This window comes from Rhinopithecus bieti, unplaced genomic scaffold, assembly GCF_001698545.2.
Source record: "Rhinopithecus bieti isolate Rb0 unplaced genomic scaffold, ASM169854v2 scaffold_59, whole genome shotgun sequence".
NCBI lineage: Eukaryota > Metazoa > Chordata > Mammalia > Primates > Cercopithecidae > Rhinopithecus > Rhinopithecus bieti.
The window spans coordinates 2,023,029-2,048,171 of NW_016803115.1; the positions used below are offsets into that span (position 1 = coordinate 2,023,029).

The 25,143-nt window shown below is 39.0% G+C and overlaps 1 protein-coding gene across 3 annotated transcripts in view; it reads right to left on the reverse strand.

Moving 5' to 3' along the window:
- Positions 1–25,143, reverse strand: part of GSAP (gamma-secretase activating protein) — a 94,581-nt gene that overhangs the window by 35,401 nt on the left and 34,037 nt on the right. For all 3 annotated transcript variants that reach the window (XM_017854964.1, XM_017855031.1, XM_017854914.1), the window contains exons 12-18: positions 15,209–15,286; positions 13,479–13,556; positions 8,026–8,118; positions 7,683–7,900; positions 5,741–5,810; positions 5,115–5,197; positions 2,029–2,082 (exon numbers count right to left, since the gene is read on the reverse strand). In XM_017854964.1, coding sequence (XP_017710453.1) covers positions 2,029–2,082; positions 5,115–5,197; positions 5,741–5,810; positions 7,683–7,900; positions 8,026–8,118; positions 13,479–13,556; positions 15,209–15,286 — 674 coding nt within the window. The remainder of the gene's footprint in view (positions 1–2,028; positions 2,083–5,114; positions 5,198–5,740; positions 5,811–7,682; positions 7,901–8,025; positions 8,119–13,478; positions 13,557–15,208; positions 15,287–25,143) is intronic.

Consider the following 25,143-nt stretch of genomic DNA (forward strand, 5'->3'; position numbering starts at 1 on the left):
GGACTCACACCTGGTATCTGAGGGTGTGGAGGGTAGTCTTGGGGACTATGCCCCCCAACCTGTGGGATCTGACACTGTCTCTGGGTAGGTAGCGTCAGAACTGAATTAGAGGGCATCCAGCTGGTGTCTGCTGCTTGGTGCGTGAGGAAAGAATTCCCACACATTTGGTAACAGAAGTGTTTTTCTGTGTTGATGATTATTGTTGCAGTGCAAGAGAGGGAAAACACAGTTTGGACAGAGTTTTCCTCACACACTTATTAATTTAAAATAATAAAATAAAAGACACTGCCATCCAGTGGAATCCTATGGAGTCATTAGAAATTATAAGTTTACACAGCAACATGAAAAAATGTTTACAGTAACATAATTTCTAAAATTTATCTAATATCTCTAGATTACAATTACTACTGGGTAAAATATGCATACCTATAACAAAAGCCAAGAGGAAATGGGGGAGAAGAGACAGTTGGTACATTAGGAACTATAGAATTGTGGATGATATTTCTTTCAAAATTTTTCTTCACTGGTTTGTTGTCCATAAAAAAATTATGGTCCGGCATGGTGGTCACACCTATAATCCTAGCATTCTGAGAGGCTAAGGCAGGAGGATGACTTGAGGCCAGTAGATTGAGATCAGCCTGGCAACATAGCAAGATCCCATCTCTACAAAAAAAATAAGAAAAAATAAGAAACTGGATGGGTGTGGTGGCTCATGACTGTAGTACCAACTACTCAGGAGGCTGAGATGGGAGGATTGCTTGAGCCCAGGAATTAGAGATTTTAGTGAGCTATGATCATGCCACTGCACTCCAGCCTGGGCAACAAAAGGAGACCCCATCTCTAAAAATAAAATAAAAACACATTATGGATTTGGTAAGACTAGTGGAAAAGGCAGAAACAATAAACAATAAATAAAATGAAAGGGTGGAATCTTTTAAAACACCTTTTAAACTATTAACAAAACCTTTCTTTTCTCTTCATCTTCATATGTTAGTAGGACTTCACAGCAGTCCCATGCTTTTGCCTGGAAACACAGATCATCAGTCTATTTTTAAGGGATTCTTCTTAAGACCAAAACCTAGAACCACTAACCTGGGCCCCAATCTGCCCTCTCCTGCCCGCAGTGATTCACTGTGACCTCAAATGCCACAGCCTTCCCCCAGCTACCCAGGCCTAGCTTGCCCTTCACAGATACAAAAGAATCAAATGGAAATAAAAGGCGTCAGCACCCGGAGCTCCCTGCTGCCAGAAGTTGAGATTTCCCAGTCTACATCAAGCTATGATTAACAGGAGGCAATGCCAAATGCCAAAAACAACAAAGGAGCTTCAAGGAAACTGTGCTAAAATACTCCCCCTAGTTTTAACAACATATATATTCTTTTCTACTCACTCCACCCCATTCTCCTATGGTACTCCGAAACTATTCTGAAGCCACCAGGTTGCAGAAAGACACTAACAGCTACAGCTTAATGTTCAGAGGTTGATGGAGACCACATAGTGGGCCAATACAGATCACTCTTGAGAAACAAAAAAGCTGTTTTTAGAACCAGAAGGAAATTAGATAATCCTAGCCCACATCACTTAATGGTTTTAAGACTGGAAATTCTGTGTGTGTGTGTGTGTGTGTGCGCGCGCACGCGTGCACTCATTTTGAGGGAGTAATAGTTGTGCAAATAAAGTAAAAGCAGCTACCAGCCTCTCTAAAGATCATCTACCAGACCTCGCTTAGTACAGCCTGGCCTGAGGCACAGTGGCAAGTGCTAGTTTTGGAAGGTTTAAGTTGAGCACCGTAATTCTCTTCTATCTTCAGGAAACTACCTTCTTCAAAGAGCATTCCTGAGAATTGCCATACTATCATACTCAGTGATCACTCACCCATGTAGGAAGGATTCTCCAGAAAACCCACCCTATTGCCTTGCCCTCCCCGCCCCAGCCAATTTGCAATCCCTTTTGGAACCACCATAATACTCAGGCAGCAGAGCTTTAATCATGTATCTGTACTTTTGTTTCTTGCTGTAAGGGACCTACCTTCATAAAAGGCAATGCAATGTCTTCTGTCACAAGAGTTATTCCAGGAATTTCCTATAGTGGGGAAAAAAATACACACACTGCTGCTCATTGTATGAACTACCACTAGCTCAAGCTTTCAGGGAGTGTTTTCTGCACAGAGAGAAGCTAAGGGCAGCTTCCAGTTTCTAACCTCTACTTTAAATACACCTTGGAGCACATAAATAACAGTGAATATAGCCTAGCCTATCTCTTGCCTCCAGAAGGGACGTATTCTTTAAAGTCACAATTATAATAGTTGACAGGGTCTCTAAAGGAAAGGAAAAGACAATTACAAAGAAATAGAGAGCAAATAGGGTATTTTTATACATTTCTATTAAAGAACAAATGAGGCAAATTATGTTTGCACCAAATGTAACGATAAAGGGGAAATGTTTCATTATCAGTACTCCTTCCTCTCTTCTTTCACTTAAATGTATTATAGTTGGCCCCTACCTCACTAGAAGGAACCAAGACTAACGGGATTCTTGCATGACTTGGCTGGATAACTGTTCTGTACCTCGTTGTCCTCTGTAATTTCAGAGGTAAGAGCTCCCCATAAAAAAGTTTCTGCAGCAGCCAGGCGCAGTGGCTTGCATCTGTAATCCCAGAACTTTGGGAGGCCAAGGCTGGCAGATCACTTTAGATTAGGAGTTGGAGACCAGCCTGGCCAACATGGTGAAACCCCATCTCTACTAAAAAACAAAAAAATTAGCCAGGCATGGTGGCGGGTGCCTGTATTTCCAGCAACTCAGGAGGCTGAGGCAGGAGAATCGCTTGAGCCTGGGAGGTGGAGGTTGCAATGAGCTGAGATTGTGCCATTGCACTCCAGCCTGGATGACAGAGCAAGACTCCATCTCTAAAGAAAAAAAAAAAGTTTCTGCAGTGCTATCAACATGGTAAATCTGATAGGTGAACAATTCATTTCAAGAAGGGCAAATGATAGCATTCTGCTAACTAGTGAGCGTTAAAACAGAAATTTAATGAAATGATAAACTTTCAAGATTGCCCTTTATTCACTATTACTTTGAAAAGTGTATCTGTATGTTAATTATGTAAGTAGCCTCTCATCTGGTCAAATCAGCTTCCATTTCCTTAAAAAAAGTAGGTAAGTATATAAGAAAATATTTTAGGAGATGTAATGTAGAATAAAAATTGGTATTTGTCTAGAATTTAAATGACCGAGATTTTACTGATACAGAATATTCCTGTAAAAAAAGGGTATCATAGTGACAGAGAAATAAATTTTCAGAACATGCAAACAACTAAGTTCTTCATTGTGATGGTTGAAAGCCATGATAAGAATCTATTGTGAGCTTCATTTATCACTACAGAGCATACCTCAAAAAAAAACATTAAAATTTCATTACGGTTTTAGGTTATAAATAGCATTTTAAAAGAGATATAGTTGTTTGCAAAACATAATTCAGGATTATCTATGTGTAAGGGCATCATATTTTCTATTATCTTAAAAAATCCAAGTCAGTTGTCTCCTACAAAAGTGTGAAGTCCATGTTTTCTCCTGTGGCAACTTTTTATTAAGGTTGTAGCATTAAGAACATTTGCAGATTAGAGAAAAATAAATGATTTACATCATAGCTAATGATAAGCATAGACTCATAGATTTTTCAAGATTAGAAGAGATCTTTAAGGCAACCTAGTCCAATCACAAGAAGTTTAAAGCAACATGGCAAACTCCAAGATTCGTTCAGTACAGAGAGGTTATAACCACAGGTTTCTTTATATGGCTCTTCTTGTGGGACTTACTGATGTCATCCTGTGCGTGTCCACAATAGCTGCTCCACCCTGCACAATCTTGAGAAGTGCAAAAGGGAAGCATTACCCTCAAGGTGATATTCTCACACCACATCCAGTTAACATGTGGCTCAGTCTTTTAACACAACCCTGGGAACCAGTGGTCCCAACTGCCTCCTGGACACTTTGAACACAGGACATAACAGCAGGGGGTTGGTAAGGGAGGGAGCGGAGATGTGCATTTCCTGACTCCAGGGTGGTGTAACCTGCAGACTTCCTGTCGTATGACCACAGGGTCTGCATGTCTATTCACATGTGTTCCGAAAGAAAAAAGTGGGCACCTAGAGAGGGAACAAGCTCAGGCCTTTCCCTTAAATTCTAAGGTGAGGCATAAAAATCTAATAACTATGACAGTAAAAGACAAAGAAAAGGCCTTTAGGAAAGCACTGCCACTGTGCATACCAAAAATTTGGAAAGTAATCAAACACACTTGATACATCTTTTTTAAGGACTATACTTAGACAGGGTCTAAACATAAAGTATCACCATTTATCCTAGTACATCTTTTCCTATGACTGTGTTAAATTCAGCTTATTTTCTAAATACCTTTTGATATAAACTTCTGCCTCAAAAGCAAGCATGTAGTTCTAATATCTAAATAAGAAACAAGAGGCAGAACTTTTTCAGGCACAGCCTATGCATGGTTTTCATTTGCTGGGCCAGCAAAGCTTTGTCTACTGTACCATATTCAAGAGAAAATGAGCAGTGTTTTAGCTCAACACATCCTGATTTAAAAGGAGGGAGTCTGAACCGACAGGGAGAAAAAGTCAGTTGGGGTGAGTGTGCCTAAGATTGCTGACTTTTACTGATCCTGAAGCTCTAGAGTTATTACAGATTTTTTAATAGGGCGGGAAAAAGAGGTCATGAAGGTCCTTATCTACCAAGTATAATAGCAGCAATCCACCCATTCCTCACTTACATAAACCTAGTACATATCGTAATCCACTCTAGTCACTTAGAAAATAAAAATACCATGATAGAGGTTTAGTTCTGCCTGGTAACAGGAAGAATAATAAATACCCTGTGTATCTGCTCCTTCAGTTTTACTGTTTTTATACAAATACTTTTGGCCAATAGCAGGGATTCGCTATTACTTTTCTGCCAAAAAAAGAAAAAAAAAAAAAACTCAGTTCTTTATCAGTCAAAACAGTAGTGAAATCACGACCCTGATGACTATAAGAGGGGTGTCTAACAACTGACCCACAACTGGGAATTGATTTTATTTGCACACAGCATACACAGTGTTAACTTACTGTATTCCAAGTGAGCACTGAGGAATGTGGCAATAGTTTGTCCACGTTACTTGTCTCTGAATATACACTCCAATATGAAGAAGCTGAGTAGATTTTTTTTAAATGGGGGAAAAAAGATGTGGTTTAATAAGATGGTGACAGCATTGTAATTCAACCAAAACAAGCAAACCAACAAAGTTCTCATTGTCTTATCCCTCATCCACAAAACGGTAACCATTATGATTTTATCTACTGACTAAAATGTTCAGGTTCTGCTTTTTACAATGAGAACAATAACTTAGTACTATATCTACCCAAATTACATTATGTCACTTCATACGAAACCAGCCAACACAAAACTGGGCTAAGAAAGTTACATCTTACTGGGAAAAAAAAAAATCACGAATAAGGTTATAGAATCAAGAGCCTATCTTGTATCTCATCAATCTCTGTACAGCCATAGATTCTTAGAAAACCACAAGAGAATAAAATTTAATTAGCTGCTGACTAGGATAGTTTTTTTTTTTTTTTTAATGTGCTCCTAAGCAGCATTTGGACAGGTTGAGGCATTCATTATCAACTTACTGCTTTCCCTCAAGCAAAAAGGTCAAGTATTCAACTTAAGGTGCAATATCAGCAACACTTACCAATTATAAATTCCTGAATGAGGTCAAATGAATGGCAGGCAGAGACATTCTCAGAAATCCATTGAATAATCTTTAAAAAGTCAGACAAAACTCTGTTGGTATTTAAATCTGCTCTCTGCCTCCACTACCAAAGAAGTACAAATATACATGAAGCTTTTGCATTCCATAGCTATTTTAGAATTGCCTAAGAATACACTCACTTCTACACTATCTTCAAGATAGTGTAGAATAATGCAATTCTGGGTAGGTAAAACAGCATATTATAAGTGAGATCTTTTTCATACATCTTTTAAATAAATCTCCTTGGCTGGGAACCAAATAAACGTTCTTCAACCTAACGTTTGTGCAAGAATAGGTCATGTTATAGCAAAGCACCAGTGGAAAGAGCTGTGGGATCCAGGAAAAAAAGCAAAACAAAACCACTAGGCTTGGAGGCAGCAGAGCTGGGTGTGAATTCCAGCTGGGCCTCAGTGTGAATACGGACACACCAGTTAACCTTTATGAGCATCACTGTACTGTCTCCCGAGGAGGGATAATTCCTGCTATACCATCAACTCTCTCATCTCCATAGTCATCCTCACCTGCTGGAGGAATGTTTGCCATCTCAGCACTGACAGATAATATAAGACACGCCTAGCTATGGTGCACACTTGCACTTCTGCTCCTACCAGTAAGCTGTTTTATTCAAAACCTGTTTATGCTATTGTACTTATTTTCAAAATCAGGTAATACAATATTACTATAGACAAGTAAAATGTGGATGTAGAAAGTGTCATTGGGTCAGTAAAAGTTGAATGTTTTGGAAAGAGTCAAAGGCATGTCTTTAAAACACTAGAAAACTAGGTTCAGGGGAAACAACTAAAAAAGATTGGGTAAAAAATGCCTGGTATACACAGATTGCTTTGTAAGGGTCTTTAAATTACTATATCCTTAGACATAAAAATTTTTAAAAAGTAACAGGAAGTTAGAGGTAACTCATTACTAGTGCTTTTATGCAAGAAAAATGATCTTGCACTTCAATTAGCAGATGCACGAAGAAAGGCTTGAGTCAAAACATGGGTGAATAATGTACATTTTAATGTTTTAGGTTAAAATAAAACGTCTAATGTCTCTTTTTTTTGTAGTTAACCAGCCACTAATTGATCTTAACTACATCTGATAAGGAGATTTCTCTGACTTCACAAGATAGCTGTAAAATAACACAGGAAGTGTGTGGATAAACTTAATAAGCTCTAATGTGAAATACAAATGTAAGCTATTTTTATTATAAATGTAACAAATAGCTGCCACAGATTTTAGTCCTTTTGATAATTATAGATCAAACACAGACCAGGAAAAAAAGTAGATATTTAAGAAGCGCATTATTTATGGAGCTCTTCATTGAAATGTTACTGACACAGCTAGACATTTATTCCCAATATGGAAAAGGGAGTACCCAAAATAACAGAAACACCCTGAGTCTGAGACCTGGTAGGGATCCATAAAAAAGCAGCACAAAAGACGATGATGTCAGCAGAAAGGCCATACACCTCAATTAATTGTAACTAAATAAAAATAACTCCTGACCATTTTTTTTTTTTTTTTTTTTTGTAGCACAGTTTGCACTTTTTTTTTCAAGATTTAAGTGAATGGGGCAACTCGGCTCACTGCAACCTCCGCCTCCCAGGTTCAAGCAATTCTCCTGCCTCAGCCTCCCAAGTAGCTGGGATTACAGGCATGCACCACCATGCCTGGCTAATTTTGTATTTTTAGTAGAGACAGGGTTTCTCCATGTTGAGGCTGGTCTCAAACTCCTGACCTCAGGTGATCCGCCAGCCTCGGCCTCCCAAAGTGCTGGGATTACAGGCATGAGCCACCGCGCCCAGCAACCATTTTCAACCACAAAATAAATGGGTTCAGTGTCGTCTATCTGCCCATTTTAAAACATGAGCTATCTTCTCACCTGGCCTTCCAGGAACCGCGTGCCTTGACCGCAGTAGAGTGCACAGTGCAACGCGGCCATCTTCTCACAGTCTAAGCGGGTGTTCTGCAGAAGCTGTAATAAAGATGACTGGCTGAGCAGTACTCTATAGAGCTTTCCAGAACAACAATCCAGTACCAGGGACCCTGATAATGACTGTAAAGGGCAATGAGGTAGCGTATCAATCATTTCATTATTTCCTGGCCAAAAAAAAAAAAAAAGTAGATCAGCAAACAAAACAACTTCCTTTCACCCAAACATAGACTATTAAAGTCAAAACAAACTCAAATAGGCCACCTCTACAAGAGAAAAACTATAGCCGTACCTGTCAGAAAGAGACTGTGGCAGATCAGGTCTGGATGTTGAACATTAAGTAGGTGGAAGAAATGACCAGGTAAGTAAACAGCCACATAATAGTCTATAGAAGAGAAAGATTTACATCATCTACATGTGGTAAGAGCTGCACAGGTACAGAACGTCATATTATCCCTGCTTTTCTCTGAATATCTCAAAAGGCAAAAGTTTTACCGATGTAATAAGCTATCTAATGACAGTCCATTTTTTTTTTTTTGAGACGGAGTCTCGCTCTGTCTCCCAGGCTGGAGCGCAGTGACCGGATCTCAGCTCACTGCAAGCTCCGCCTCCCGGGTTTACGCCATTCTCCTGCCTCAGCCTCCTGAGTAGCCGTGACTACAGGCACCCGTCACCTCGTCCGGCTTGTTTTTTGTATTTTTTTTTTTAGAGATGGGGTTTCACTGTGTTAGCCAGGATGGTCTCGATCTTCTGACCTCGTGATCCGCCCCTCCCAAAGTGCTGGGATTACAGGCTTAAGCCACCGCGCCCGGCCTTTTTTTTTTTTTGAGACAGAGTCTCACTCTGTCACCCAGGCTGGAGTTGCGGTGGCGTGATGTCGGCCCACTGCAGCCTTAAACTCCTGGGCTCAAGTGATCCTCCCCACCTCAGCCTCCCAAGTAGCTGGGACTACAGGCCTGTGCCCCCAACACCCCACTAATATTTTCTATTTTTACAGAGATGGAGTCTCACCATGTTGCCCAGGCTGGTCTTGAACTCCTGGGCTCAAGCAACCCTCCTGCTTCAGCCTCCCAGAGTCCTGGGATTACAGGCATGAGCTACCACGACCAGCCACATTTCTCTTACTAGGTAAACCTCATTTATTTCTATCTTCGGCTAATTTTCTTCAGATATTTAGCCATGGTTATCTTAATTTATACCTGCAGTTTTGTTTCTAAGTGATTTGTGGCTTTATGTGAATCTAAATGATCTCAGAGCAAATTAGAATAAAAAATATCAAGCAACATGAATTATTCCTTAATCTGGTAGGCTGGAAATAGCTTATATTGGGAATTTTCTTCATAATTTCTGCCAGTTTGGGGAAGCTCTAAAATTTTGTTGCCCACGTTCGTCCACTGATCATCATCAGCAGCAGCACCAGGAGCATTTTGTTTAGAGAACCTTTAAATCAATATTCATCAGAACAATCTCTGCAGACACACTGACACTTTGTGAAGTACTAATTTATTTCCGTGCATATCAAGCTGACTAGAATTCACACCTTCGGTCCCTGCACTAGATATTTTTGTACCAAGAACATTTGTACTCGGAGACAAGGTATAAAAAAATAGGTTTCTGGAGAATGGAAGGGTGGAAGTAGCCCTTGCCAATACTTTTTCTAGGATCTTAAAAAACAGAAATTCACACAGTAGTAATTTTACATAGATGGAACATTTAGATTATAAGTGAGCCAGCTAGACTCCTTTTCCTAAGAAGTGAAGGAACACATGCTAATCATTTGCATAGAAGGCGTTCTGTGGAAAGGAAAGAGGATACCAACTCAAACCAGTTTACTTAGAAGTGTCCTTTCAGTCAACGTGGATTAAATGATGCTAAAGCGCCTAGCACGAATGGTGGCAATCATCGTATTATGGCCACACTTTACTAGCAAAACACAAACAACAATATAGTGGGACATAATGAAAAGGGTATCGGCATCAAATGACCTAGTTACCTCCCAGCTGTACCACTTAACTAGTCAATGGTGGCATTTGAAAATATATGACAGTGATTTGGGTTGCCACATCACTGAGGCAGGGAGAGGGAGATTCCTATTTGGCGTTTGGTGAGTGGGCTCCAGTGATGGATGTTCAGTCCCTCAATGAGCAGGGAATTATTGTCTCACCAAAAGGGTCAGTAGTATCTGTGGTAGGCTGAATGATGGCTCCTGAAGATATGCACGTGCTAATCCCCAGAACCTGTGAATAGGGTAAAAGAGACCTTGCAGATGTGACTAGGATCTTGAGATGGGGAGACTATCCTGGAATATCCAGGTAGACACAGGTAGGCACAAAAATCCTTATGAGATGGAGATTGGACTAGAGAAGAGAAGACGACCATACGATGAGGAAAGTAGTTGGAATGAAGTGGCCACAAGCCAAGAAATACTAGCCTCTAGTCAGGGGTGTCCAATCTTTTGACTTCCCTGGGCCACATTGGGGAGAAGAATTCCCTTGGGTCACACATAAAATACACTAATGACAACTGATAAGCTAAAAAATTTTAAAAATTAAAATCTCAAAAAAAAAATGTTTTAAGAAAGTTTACAGATCTGTATTGGGCCACATTCAAGCCATACTGGGTTATGTGCAGCCCATGGACCAAGGGTTGGACAAGCTTGCTCTAGAGGCTGGAGGGAGGACGCAATGAACAAATTCTTCCCTGGAGCCTCCAGAAGGCACCAGTCCTGCCCACACTTTGGTTTAGCCCCTTCAAGACTCATTTCGAACTTCCAACTTTACAGAACTTTAAGAGAATGTCTGTGGTGTTTGAAACTCTAAGTTTGCCGTAATTTGTTACAGCAACAATAAACTAATACAGGATATGCTAACTAGCCTGATTTGATCATTCCCACAATGTATACAGGTATCAAAACACCACATTGTACTCCATAAATATATACAATTACTATTTGTCAGTTAAAAACAAAATAAGGTAGGGTATTATTTTTATTGGCTGGGCACGGTGGCTCATGCCTGTAATCCCAGCACTTTGGGAGGCTGAGGCAGGTGGATTACTTGAGGTCAGGAGTTCAAGGCCAGCCTGGACGGCATGGCAAAACCCCATCTCTACAAAAAATACAAAAAATTAGCTGGGCATTGCAGCATGTGCCTGTAATCCCAGCTACTCAGGAGGCTGAGGTGGGAGGATAGTTTGAGCCCAGAAGCCAGAGGTTGAAGTGAGCCAAGATCATACCACTGTACTCCAGCCTGGGAAACACAGCAAGATCCTGTCTCAAACTAACAAACAAAAAGTTTGCTAGGAAGATTTGATGAAAGAACTCTGTATCAATTTATTATATTTTATTTGCTGACTTTTCTAATAAAGATCTTATATGGAGAAGAAAAGGTACCACACATAAGCAGAAGCTATATGTATACTCATATGCCACATGTAAAATGGACACTTTAATTCTTATAATTTCAAGAAAATAATTTAATCACCTATATTTAGTTAAAACTTTAATGTTTGAAAACATTTAGACTGAAGTTTTACATTTTAAAATATATCAAAATGCTATAAGATAAAATCAAATTCTATGAATAAATATTTTTAAATTAAGTACTCTAGGATTGTAACACTGACAACACTAATTATCTTTTCTAGTTTGGGCAGTTATGTTGCATACCATGTGGGTGACTGATGGGATCATTTCACTTCATTTTCTCTCAGTTTATTCTGGATTGCATTAGAGAAAAATACTAAAACAACACCTCTAAACAAAATACTTGATAAAGTTTTAGTTGAAATAAAATGCTAAGAAAACAAAATAACAAAATCTTTAAAGAAACTATTAATAGGCCAGGCGCACTGGCTCACACCTGTAATCTCAGCACTTTGGGAGGCCGAGGCTGGTGGATCACGAGGTCAGGAGTTCAAGACCAGCCTGGCCAAGATGGTGAAACCCTGTCTCTACTAAAAATACAAAATAATTAGCCAGGCATGGTGGCACACACCTGTAATCCCAGCTACTTGGGACGCTGAGGCAGAGAATTGCTTGAACCCGGGAGGCGGAGGTTGCAGTGAGCCGAAATTGCACCACTGCACCCCACCTTGGGCGACAGAACAAGACTCCATCTCAAAAAAAAAAAAAAAAACCAATAATAATCTAGGGTCCCTGATAAAAGACACTGAAATAAGCCTGAGCACAGAGCTCACTCTGAGCCTCAGTTTCGTTATCTGTAAAATGGGGATAATATCACCAATCAGAATTGCTGTAGGGAACAAGATAACAACTAAAATACTTAACATATAGTACTCATTAAATAAATAGTAGCTCCTTACTTATAAACATATCTTTCTTATATAGAAGTGTTTGGGGTTCATGGAAAATTTCAAAAAGTTATTCTTTAATATTTTAATCAATATTAGCCCATTTTAATAGGGTGACAGTCCAGGGAAATTGCATGTAGTTAGTAGCTAAAAATATATTACTCAAAAAAACAATATTGTTGTCATAAAAATTACCTGTAGAGCAGGTTTAAACTGGGTTATGATTTTGTGCCTATAAAACGTGCTTAAGAAGGAAAGACAACATGTGTAAGATAGCCTATTTTTACAAGCTTGTATTTCTGGCCTCTCCACACGCTGAAGACCACAGATTAAATCTTGCCTGCCCTTTGCAAATCATTCCCAGGGGTGAAAAAAGGAAGGATACCTTTGCCCTCCCAAAGTGCTGTTTTCTTAGTGGAAAGTTTCCCACATCACTCTTGAGATGGGATGCTGATAAAGCATTGCTGATAAGAATCAAGTCCCAGACCCAGGAAACCTTCTATAATATTTATCTCTCTTATCACAGGAAGCAGTAGAACCAGGCTTCCCTAAGGCAATTTCCCACAAATTCAGAGATCATGTTTAAAATTTGCCCATACTGGCCCACTCAGCGTAAGTATCCAACCTCATCAATAGTAGCATTCAAAATAAAAATCACTTTGCTCAGTTTCCTCACATTGCACTCTCCCAAACATGCGTCATGACAGTAGATGGACTGTGGAATAGCAATGGAAAAAGATATCAAAGAATTACATGCTCTAAACCTGAAGCTCCTTTTTTAAAGGAAATGTTCCATATGCCATGTTCCATATGCAAGCAAGTAAAGCATTACTTAGTCTTGTGCTAAACTTTGTGCCCCACATCCCAACTGGCATGGAAAAGCAGCTTTCAGGTGGGAGGTACAACAAACCCTTTCTTTATTTTCTTCATTATACTCAGGTTCCCTTCACCATATTTACTCAATGAAAACAACTCAAGCTGATCCATAAATCATTAATGGGACTTGGAAGGTTTTCAAGATTAGCAACAGGAAATAGACAATTTCCCAGGGGCCCCTGTCCTCTCTATAATCAAGGGATAATATGATGCATTATTTCTCATGGGCTATTTGGGAACATCTCATACAAGTCATCATTTTTATGCTAACAAACGGCTTTTTAGGCTGCTACCAAAAAACATAAGAAAGCTCACAGCCTAGGTTCTCTAAAAGGGAAGATACATCCCCAACCCTTTCAAGCCAAAGGCTAAGGAGTTGAGAGGGAGGGGTGTGTTGCAGAGAAAATCTTCTCTTGTCAGACTTCAAGTGGGTCATTGACTGTCATCACAATCCAAGTCTCAAAGAGGCATGAGAAATGGGATAGTATAGAAGGCTGAGGTATACTATGCCCAGGAAGAAGTGTTCAGAGCAGGGGGTATGATCTCTCCATCACTCACCAAGGTTGAGAAAAGTAATGCCCTTTGTCACGTGTGAGCCAACATTCTCAAGAGAAGTGGTGAAGGTCTTGCTGTGTCCTGCAAAGAGAGAACAAGAAGCCAGAGAATGTTAAACAAAGAACCAGTACTCCACCCAAGGCAGTGACTATGTAACACACTAAATTTTCAGTGACCTGAAACTGGTAAGTGGGCATCTTCAGACTTCTAGATTTCATGGTTCTCCTCATTCTCCAAAACCCAGCACTGAAGGTGGATAATCTGAGGGCAGTCACACTCCAGTAGTTGTTCTGGGCTTATTATAATCTTAGACCATGACAGGTGGATTGTTCAGGGAGGAGAGGATCTGAAGGAATTTACTTAAAGACCCAAGAGATAGAGATGACCATATGGCTCATTGGCCCTCATTCCTCAAGGCTCAATGCCACACACATGCAGTCATTAAGACCCTCTGAGACTGCTACAAATCACTTACAAATCCCACTTTTAGGTAGGAAGGGAATTAGTCGAGCTAACAACCTCAGTATATTGGCCTTTCCTCTCTACTTTCTAACTCTTAATCTTCAGAAAAGTTTTATTTACTGGCTTTGATCAATAGATTAATGATTAGAAACATGCATGAAAATTTCCACAAAATCTCAAACTTATACGACTTAAGTATGAATAGTATATATGTCTAGTTCTGAAGTTACTTTAGTTTCTCCATTAAGTTCTTAAACTTTTTTACCTTGATCTCTAACCTAAGGAGGTAATATTAGGTTCATCTTTAGAATAAGCAGCTCTGGTGTGGCTTGGCATAATTTTTTTAAATATTGGAAAAATTTTCATCTTTAAAAAACTTTAAATACACCCATAGTATATACTGCACAAATATTCATTTTAAGGAACTAAACAAGCAAAACAATTACTCCCTAGCATGGTTCAAACTAAAAACTATTACAGGGCACACTGTGATCAACTACAGAACCAGGAGAAAATAGGCATTTGACTGCTGCTCCCTAGATAGTTTATCAGTATCTTGGGCCATAGATGTGTGCAACAGAATAAATGTATCTTAGATCTAAAACCTGTTGAGGTCTGAGATCATGGATGCTTTTAACTAAAACCCTATGTAACTCTGTAAGTTAAATCTATAGATACTTTCCAATTAGCAATAACTACAATGCAAATAAACACACTTTGGGTAAATACCTCCCTCAGGATTGGTCCACAAGCTTAGAAAAATATATAGGCCAGGATAAAAATATACAATATATAAAATAGCTAACTTGATATTCACCATTGGCAACTTTCTTCAGGAAATATATATCCTGTAAGTATACAGACATAGAATGAACTGATAAAACTTGATTCAATAGTAATCTCAGCTGGGCATGGTAGCTCACACCTATAATTCCCACACTTTGGGAAGCTGAGGCGGGTGGATCGCTTGAGCTCAGAAGTTCAAGACTACCCTGGGCAACATGTTGAAACCCCATCTCTACAAAAAATACACAAATTAGCTAGGCATGATGGAACACGCCTGTAGTCCCAGCTACTTGGTGGGCTGAGGAGGGAGGATCACTTGAGACCATGAGGTTGAAGCTGCAGTGAGCAGTATTCATGCCACCGCATGTGACAAAGGGAGACCCTGTCTCCAAAAAATTACTAATAACACTGTTAAGAGCTATCTAATTTGCTACTATTTGGGAAAAGTTATTATGTAAAAGTAACAAAGAAGACATGAAAAGTACCTTTATGAATGTAAAACACTGAATACGTGATTTGTTCCCAAGAGGCACACTTCGGGCTGTAACATACACACAAACTTCCTAGAAGAAAGTATAGTAGAGTTTAACAGAATCTATGTCGTAAATAGTTTCCTAAACCACTTAAACTTACTTCTATTCCTTTAGATGTCCTGCCTCATCTTACCTCACAGATTATTTCCAAGTCCTAGAAGTGGTCTATTAACAAGTTGCTAAGAAATTTCAAGGCAGTAATTTTTTAGCGCACACTATAAGCAACGTATTGTGGCAGGCTATTGAAGGATAGGAAAATGAACACAGATATACTCCTGCATATGAAATCATGGGGTTCTAGACAGTTTCCAAAGCCTCATGAGATTCTCCTAATATGCATGCATTGTCCTTCCTTATCTAGTTTGTCACCTTCTAATTATTACTAAGAGCTATGAACACCGGTTTATCAAAAACTGTGTTCATTTCACAGAAAGTTTCCAGTCTCTAGTTTATCTTGATTGAAAGGAAAAGTGTGATCTATCTTATGGGTCAGTGAAAACAAATGTGGCATGTGAGTCCATATCCCTCCATAATTAGGTCACTGAAGTCATTGGCCCAAGGCCAAAGGAGAGCTCTTGGCATAGAACGGCCTTTCCAGGTAAGTCTTGACCCCCTTCACTTACCCCATCACTCCAGAACACCCTCAGCTTTCCCCACCTCTCTCAGTGTGTGAAACTGTACATTATCTCTAGCAGCTGCTGCTGTATGGAATAATGTCCATCAGTGACCTACATACAAATGAGGACAATATGCTTAAACAGATATATCTATTCTAATGCATTTATGTGATTAACTGAAATAGGAGATTGACAGGTAGAAAGTAACTCGAAAAGGAGTCAGGAAACCTGAGTTCTAGCCCCAGAGCTAATGTTAACTAGCTGTGTGAACTCAATCGCTACTCTACTTCAGTGGATTTCAATATTTCCTCTACTTTACTCCATTAGTGTCTTTATCAAAGAATCATGGTAGAAAAAAAGTCAATTTCCTCTAAGAGGGCTATTCAAGGACGTTTATAAGCATTCTGTTACAGTATTTGTCAACTGTGACTTTTTAATGACATTTAACACTGCAAAGTATTGTCAGCAGTACATTTTATTGCAATTATCTTAAACACAAAACAGCAAAAAAGAATTACTTCATCAGATAACATGTTAACAATTCTATTAGATGTAAAATGACTGTTATGGTTACTGAGCACACAATAACAACTTTTCTTTACAATTACAGCCAACTCACTGAGAATAAAAGTAATCTATCACTAAAGTATAAACAAAATAATAATTATAAGAGTTACAAAAGTCTCATATACCACTTGGACTGCTTTCATACAGTAAACATTATCAGCAAATAACTACTGGTTTATCCATTCTTTTATATACTATAATCACAAGGAACATGAAATTGCTTTTAAAAAGACAGACTATAGACTCTCTAGTAATAAATAAAAATTAAAACAAGGCACCATAATTTCCTTTAGAAGTAGTTTTTTAAATGATAATGAATACTGTCAAGGGAGCATGTGCTTCTTACACAATTCTCAAATAGTAGTGAATGAGTGAACTAATACAATATCTCAGAAAAATTGTTTCACAGAGGGTTAAATATATTCATAACTTGCGTTCACCTAGTAGTTCTTTTAGGATTCTATCCTGGGAAATGAACATGACAACATAGATCATAACCTCCACTCTAAGAAATTATCTGCACTCCATCCTTTAGAGAATGAAAGTTGTTTTTTCTCATTTGGAAAAAAAGTGAGATGTAGAATAAATGTACCTAATTACATATTCTAAGAACCATATCCAGAACTTACAAGCAAATATTTCCAAATTGTTAGACCACGCTTACTTGCCCCACCCAATCCCAAAGGGAAAAACAGACACAACAAGGTGAAATGGTATGTACACAGGCTCTGTGAAGCTATCCAGCAGAACTTTCTTTGACAATGGAAATGTTATATACCTGTATGGTCCAATATGGTGGCAACTAGCCACATGTAGTCAGTCATTGAACACTCCAAATGTGGATAGTACAACTGATGCACTATTTGAGACGAAGTCTCACTCTGTTGCCCGGGCTGGAGTGCAGTGACACAAACATGGCTCACTGCAGCACTGACCTCCCGGGCTCAAGCAATCCTCCCACCTCAGCCTTCCAAATAGCTGGGACTACAGGCGTGTGTCACCATGCCTGGCTAATTTTTTTATTTTTTTAAGAGACGGAGTCTAGGTTGCCCAGGGTGGTCTTGAACTCCTGGGCTCATGTGATCTTCCTACTTTGGCTTCCCAAAGAGCTGGGATTACAGGATTTTTTTTTTTAATTCTATTTTAGATTCAGGGGTACATGTGAAGGTTTGTTATATAGGTAAACTCGTATCATAGGGGTTTATTTTTACAGATAATTTCATCACCCAGCTATTAAGCCTGGCACTCAATAGTTATTTTTTCTGCTCCGCTCCCTCCTCCCACCCTCTACCTTTAAGAAGACACCAGTGTCTGTTGTTCCCCTGTGTTCATGAGTTCTCATCATTTAGCTCCTACCTGTAAGTGAGAACATGAGGTATTTCATTTTATCGTTCCTGCATTAGTTTGCTAAGGATAACAGCCTCCATCCATCTCCATCCATGTTCCCACAGAAGACATGATCTCATTCTTTTTTATAGCTGCACAGTAATCCACGGTATATATGCACCAAATATTCTTTATCCAGTCTGTCATTGATGGGCATTTAGGTTGATTCCATGTCTTTGCCATTGTGAATAACGCTGCAGTTAACATTTGCATACATATGTCTTTATGGTAGAATGATTTTTTATTCCTCTAGGCATATACCCAGTAGTCAGATTGTTGGGTCCAATGGTAATTCTGCTGTTAACCTTTGAGGAATCGCCATACTGCTTTCCACAATGGCAGAACTAATTCACACTCTCATTAACAGTGTATAAGTCTTCCCTTTTCTCTGCAACCTTGCCAGCATCTGTTTTTTGTTTTACTTTTTAATAGCCATTCTGACTGGTATGAGATGGTATCTCATTGTAATATGTATTTGCATTTCTCTAATCCTCAGTAATATTTTTTCATATGCTTGCTGGCCACCTGTCTTCTTTTGTAAAGTATCTGTTCATGTCCTTTGCCCACTTTTTAATGGAGTTGTTTTTGTCTTATAAAGTACCTTGTAGATGCTGGATACTAGGCCTTTGTCAGATGCATAGTTTGCAAATATTTTCTCCCAATTCTGTAGGTCATTTGGTTTGCTCCATTCGTTTCTTTTGCTGTGCAGAAGCTCTTAAGTTTAATTAGATCCCATTTGTCAATTTTTGCTTCTTCTGTGATTGCTTTTGATGTCTTTGTTATGAAATATTTGCCCATTCCTATGTCTAGGATGGTATTGTGTAGGTTTTCTTTCAGGATTTTTATAAACTTGGGGTTTTACATTTAAGTGTTTAATCGATCTTGATTTGATATTTGTATATGTTGTAAGGAAGGGTTCCAGTTTCGATTTTCTATATATGGCTAGCCAGTTATCCCACCACCATTTATTGAGTAGGGAGTCTTTTCCCCATGGCTTTTGTCAGCTTTGTTGAAGATCAGGTAGTCATAGGTGTGCAGCCTTATTTCTGGTTTCACTATTCTGTTCTGTTGGTCTATGTGCCTGTTTTGGTACCAGTACCAAACTGTTTTGGTTACTGTAGCCCTGTAGTATAGTTTGAAGTTGGGTAATATGATACCTCCAGCTTTGTTCTTTTTGCTTAAGTGTGCTTTGGCTATTCAGGCTTTTTTGGTTCCATATGAATCTTAAGATAGTTTTTTCTAGTTCTGTGAAGAATGCTGTTGGTAGTTTGATAGGAATAGCATCGAATCTGTACATTGCTTTGGGCAGTATGGCCATTTTAATGATATTGATTCTTGCTATCCATGAGCATGTTTTTCCATTTGTAACTTCTGATTTCTTTGAGCAGTATTTTGTAATTCTCATTGTAGACCTCTTTAACTTCCCCTCCCCGGTTAGCTGTATTCCTAGGTATTTTATTCTTTCTGTGGCAATTGTGAATGGGATTGCCTTTCTGATTTGGCTCTTGACTTTGCTCTTGTTGGTGTAAAGAAATGCTACAGATTTCTGTACATTGATTTTGTATCCTGAAAGTTTGTTGATGTTGTTCATCAGTTGAAGGAGCTTTTGGGCTGAGACTATGGGGTTTTCTGTAGAATCATGCCATCTGCAAACAGGGATAGCCTGACTTCCTCTCTTCCTATTTAGGATGCTCACTTGTCTGATTGCTCTGGCTAGGACTTCCAATACTATGTCGGATAGGAGTGGTGAGAGAGGGCATCCTTGTCTTGTGCCACTTTTCAAGGGAAATGCTACCAGTTTTGGCCCATTCAGTATGATGCTGGCTATGGGTTTGTTGTAGATGGCCATTATTTTGAGGTTTTCCTTCAATACCTAGTTTACTGAGAGTTTTTAACATGAAGGGGTATTCAGTTTTATCAAAAGCCTTTTCTGCATCCATTCAGATAAACATGTGGTTTTTGTCTTTAATTCTGTTTATGTGATGAATCACATTTATTGAATTGCATATGTTGAACCAACCTTGCCTCCCTGGGATGAAATCTACTTGATTGTGGTAGATTAACTTTTCGACATGTTATTGGATTCAGTTTCCATGTATTTTGTTGATTTTTGCACCAGCATTCATCAAGGATATTGGCCTGAAGTTTTGTTCTTATGTCTCTGACAGGTTTTTGGTATCAGGATGATGCTGGCCTCATAGAATGAACTGGGGAAGAGTCCATCTTCCTCAATTTTTTGAAAGGGTTTCAGTAGGAATGGTACCAGCTTTTCTTTGTAAATCTGGTAGAATTCAGTTGTGAATCCATCAGGTCCTGAGCTTTTTTCCGTTGGTAGGCTATGTATTACTGAATCAATTGGGGAGCTTACTATTGGTCTGTTCAGGGAATCAATTTGTTCCTGGTTCAGACTTGGGAGGCTCTATGTGTCCAGGAATTTATCTGTCTCTTCTAGGTTTTCTAGTTTGTGTGTATAGAGGTATTCTTAGTAGTTTCTGATTATTTTTATTTCTGAGGGATCAGTGGTAACATCCCATTCGTCATTTCTAATTGTGTTTATTTGGATCTTCTCTCGTCTTCTTAGTCTAGCATGGGTTCCTGGAGTTGTACATTTACTCACCACTTCCCTGAGTGGCAGAGGTTCCCCTGGCCCTGTGTCACTCCTAGGTGGGCTGTCATCCTGCCTTGCTTTTCGCCATTCTCCATGGGTCAAGTTGTTTCCTTGATTAGTCCCAATGTGAACATCTGGATGATTCAGTTGAAGGCCCTGCATTTACTCACCCCTTTTGTTCTTCCCTGTGAGAGTGGCTCACATCAGCTGCTTCTAGTCAGTCCAGGATTTTTTTTCTTTAATTTTAATTAGTGTAAATGTCAATGACCGTATGTGGCTAGTGGCTACCATACTGGACAACACAGCTCTAGAGCACTGGTTCTTAACCCTGACAGCACATTAAACTTACTCTGGATCACAGATGCCCAGGTTCCACCTCAGAAGAATTAAGTCAGAATCTCTGGGGGTGTGAGACTCAGGTATTTGTATTTTTTAAAGCCCACTAAATGATTCTAACGTGAACCCAGGTTGAGAACCACTTTTGAAATCAGCAGATTTGGATGTGAATCCTGCTTTTGGTTTACTAAGTCTATTGCCTCAAGCAAGTTAATTAAATTATCTAAGCCTCAGTTTCCTCATCTGTAAATAAAGAAAATATAGAACTTATTTCATAGGGTTCTTGTGAGATAATTAAATAAGATATTGTGTATAAAGAGATTGTCATTGTTAGAGTGTTAGTTGCAAAGAAGTTATATCTGGCTATAAAGGTTAGCTGGTATTATTATTCCATAACAGTCTTGCTGCTATTTACAAGCTGGAGGAAGTCACAGTTTGAAAAAAATAAAGCATGCTCTTAAGGGTGTATCCAAAGATTTCTAATGAAATTCATCAATGATGAAGATAATATCTCAACGTTGGCTAGCCTTGGGGATATCATTTGGACAATGAAAACCATCATGGACAAAGTTTTCCAAGGGAAATTATCTCATTGGAGCAATTATTAAAAAGCTCTATAAAATGCTAAAACACAGGCCTAATATGGGAACTTGTGAAGAGCAACTCTTGCAGTTATATGAATAGGAAGGAGAATTTACACACTTTCCTACTCACTACCCTCCCAATAGGTGGTGCACGAGAAAGAATTACAGCCACTGACTTAGAACACACAAGAGCACTACAGCTTCAGAGTTGACTATTAGACAGGGAAATAGTAAGATATGCTTTCAATGCTTAGAAAGTCTGATTTATCCTTTTATTCGAAAATCTATATAAACTCATGTTAAATAATATACAAGTGGCCTGACAGCAGCAGTGGCAGCAGCACTTTTGCCCACCACCAATCTCATGGGCACGCCCATCACCCAGATCGTAACTTCTAGTTCCTTGGAAGACAGCCGTCTTTATTTCTTAGTGTTGAGAAATTCAGGACAAATGTTTTCAAGAATATAAAAAGTAATGCTGAAAGGACAAAATAGCTTCTGATGACCAAAATGTGACAGCAAAATGTCAAATATTATTATATCATCATCATTAATGTAAATAGTTGAAATAAGTTTGTATAAGGGCCTAAGTCCATCAGCATTCCTTTCCTGAACGAGTTTCTGGCCTCCATGCCACTGGAGAATTCAGCTTTCTGCTATAGAGGGAGTCACATGTAGCTTAGACTCTTTGCTTCCTTCTCCAATCCTATTTTGCTGGAATAGATTTTGTTTAACAACAAAGGTAAAAAAAACAAACAAACAAACAAAAAAAAAAACACTTTTGAAGAGTAATATGGGAAACACATGAACAATTTATTAGTCAAAAAACAAAAGGTTGCTTCTCTGGCTTGTTTCATCTTAAATCTGGAAGCATCTCATTTGAAACAGGTTTTTTTTTTTTTTATTTTTTCAAAGCTGATTGTGAAGAGTGAAGTTTGTTTTCTACCTTTCCACACACTGCCGAGAAGGGGAAAAAACAGACTCTTCCACATTTTATGTCAGATAAACCTAACATTTTATTAAATACGTCATAATTAGCCCCATTTATAACTTACAACTAGTAATGGTCATGAGAAATGCCTGTGGAAATATAAAAAGGAATAAAAAGCCACACAGGTTTAAAGCCTAAAATGATTGTTCATATCCAACAGATTTAAAGCAAAGTACCAGGGTCCGGGCGCAGTGGCTCACACCTGTAATCCTAGCACTTTGGGAGGCTGAGATGGGTGGATCATCTGAGGTCAGGAGTTTGAGACCAGTGTGGCCAACATGGCAAAACCCTGTCTCCACTAAAAATACAAAAAAAAAAATTAGCCAGTCATGGTGGTGTGTGCCTGTAATTCCAGCTACTCAGAAGGCTGAGGCAAGAGAATCACTTGAACCCAGGAGGCGGAGGTTGCAGTGAGCTGAGATCGCTCCATTGCACTCCAGCCTGGGCAACAGAGCAGAGCAGGACTCCGCCTCATTCATAAATAAATAAAGCAAAGTACCAGGGAAGAACCCACCCTGATCCCTCCATGTGAGCTCTGGATCCCATTCCACCTTCTAAGCAAATTCACTGTACCAGTTATTCCTCTCTGCTATGTATTGTCCTGTTTCCTCTCCACTCAACATATGCTGTAAGCATTCAAACATCCTAGAGTCTTTATTGTCTTAAAATATTCCCTAAATCCTATTTCCCTGTCCAGCTGCTGCCTCTCTCACATCTACACATGCTGCTATGACTTTTTTCAATTCTCATATGCCACTTAACCCAGCATAGTCAAGATTTCATCTCAATTCCACAACACAAACAGCTCACAGGCTACTAGACACAGTGGACTCCACCTCTCACTACCTATTCAGTCATTTCTTTGTGAAACTACCCTGTGTCTTCAGCTACTACAATACCACACTTGTTTTGGTTTTTCCTTTCTCTCTCTCCATCCTTTTTTCCTTTTCCTTTGGATGTTCCACCTAACCTTTATATATTTATGTTCCCAGATCTTATTCATAAGTGTCTTCCCTCCTGACCAAATACTCCCCCCACCCATGGCTTCAAATGCCAGCTATATTCTAACAGTTTCCACATTTATTCATTGCCAGTCCTGACCCCTCTTCTAAGCTCCAGATCTTTTAGTCAACATGTCCAAAACGAAACTCACAATCTTCCTAAGCTCCATCAGAACCCCTATACCTCAGTAAACTACACTACTGTTCACTCATTTGCCGATGCCAGAAACCTGAGAACCATTCCTCTTCCGTGTAATTTATAGCAAATTATCTTAATTTCATCTCTAAAATGCATCCCAATCCCATCTAGATCTTTTCACCTGTACTGCCCATCCTAGTTCACCCTTATTTCAAATGTAGGACTAGACTTAACTGCTCATCTTCCCACTTTTTCTCTTGCCTCCTCCAACCCATCCTCCATCTTTTGTCATCTTTTTTTTTTTTGACGGAGTCTCACTCTATTGCCCATGCTGGAGTGCAGTGGTATGACTTCAGCTCACTGCAACCTCTGCCTCTTAGGTTCAAGTGATTCTCCTGCCTCAGCCTCTGAGTAGCTGGGACTACAGGCATGAGCCACCAAACCCAGCTAATTTTTTGTATTTTTACTAGAGATGGGGTTTTGCCATGATGGCCAGGCTGCTCTCAAACTCCTGACCTCAGGTGATCCACCTGCCTTGGCCTCCCAAAGTGCTGGGATTACAGGCGTAAGCCACCGTACCCGACCCAATCCATCCTCCATATAGCAGCCACAGTGATCTTTTGAAAATATGTATCTAATCATGTAATTGCTTGCATAGATGCTTTGGTGAAGGAGTATCAGTGAATCCTAAAACTGACAGGTGAAAAGCTGAGAATAGAATAGTCACATGGTGACAAAGTACCCTCCTACAAATTACTAATTCAGAGGTTAAAATGTGCCTTCATAAGGGAGACATACAGTGGTTACCACTTAACCAAATGACCAGACTTAGCATCACTAACAGTAAGACATCCTGACATTATAGGCCTCCTGATCTGATAAAAGCGAAGTTCACAACATCACCTATGAAGTATTCTCACTAAAAATGCTTAACTTATGTCTAACTGTGCCTTTACTCAGTTGTGCGGAGCTTCCAATTTACAGGAAATGTATAGAGGAAAAAGTTAAATGGCTATGTAAGTAAACAATTGGATAAATCCAGAATGTGGATCATTCCACAAGACAAATGGGCTGGACTCTTCAATATGTCAATGAAAAGAAAGGCAGGGAGTAGGACGTAAGAATTGTTGTACATTAACAGACTATGAAGATTTAAATGGCCAAATGTAATGCATGAATCTTGATGGAATCCTGACTTTAAAAGTTATATACATACATATTTATTTATATATACATACATATATACATATATATGACATTTTGAAGAAATTATGAAAATTTGAATAGAAAATAAAGTTTATTGACTAATGTGATAATTTATTTCAGTAATAAGGGAACAGAGATTATATAGAAGTGTCCTTAATCAAAGGAGGTGTGTGCTAAATTATCTAGTGGTTAGGTGTTATGATGTCTGCAACCTACTTTTGAATGGACTTGGTCAAAAAATAAAACGATACATATATATAGTGAGAATGATCAAGCAAATACTATAAATATGATTGTATAAGTAAAAGGTACATGGACGTTCATTATATTTTTGAACTTTACAGTGAGCTTGTGCATTCTCAAAATAAATTGTATAGTAACAAAACATACCCTTCAATGACTTCTCATCATTCTTAGGATAAAGTCTAAAATCCTCCCATGATCCACAAGGT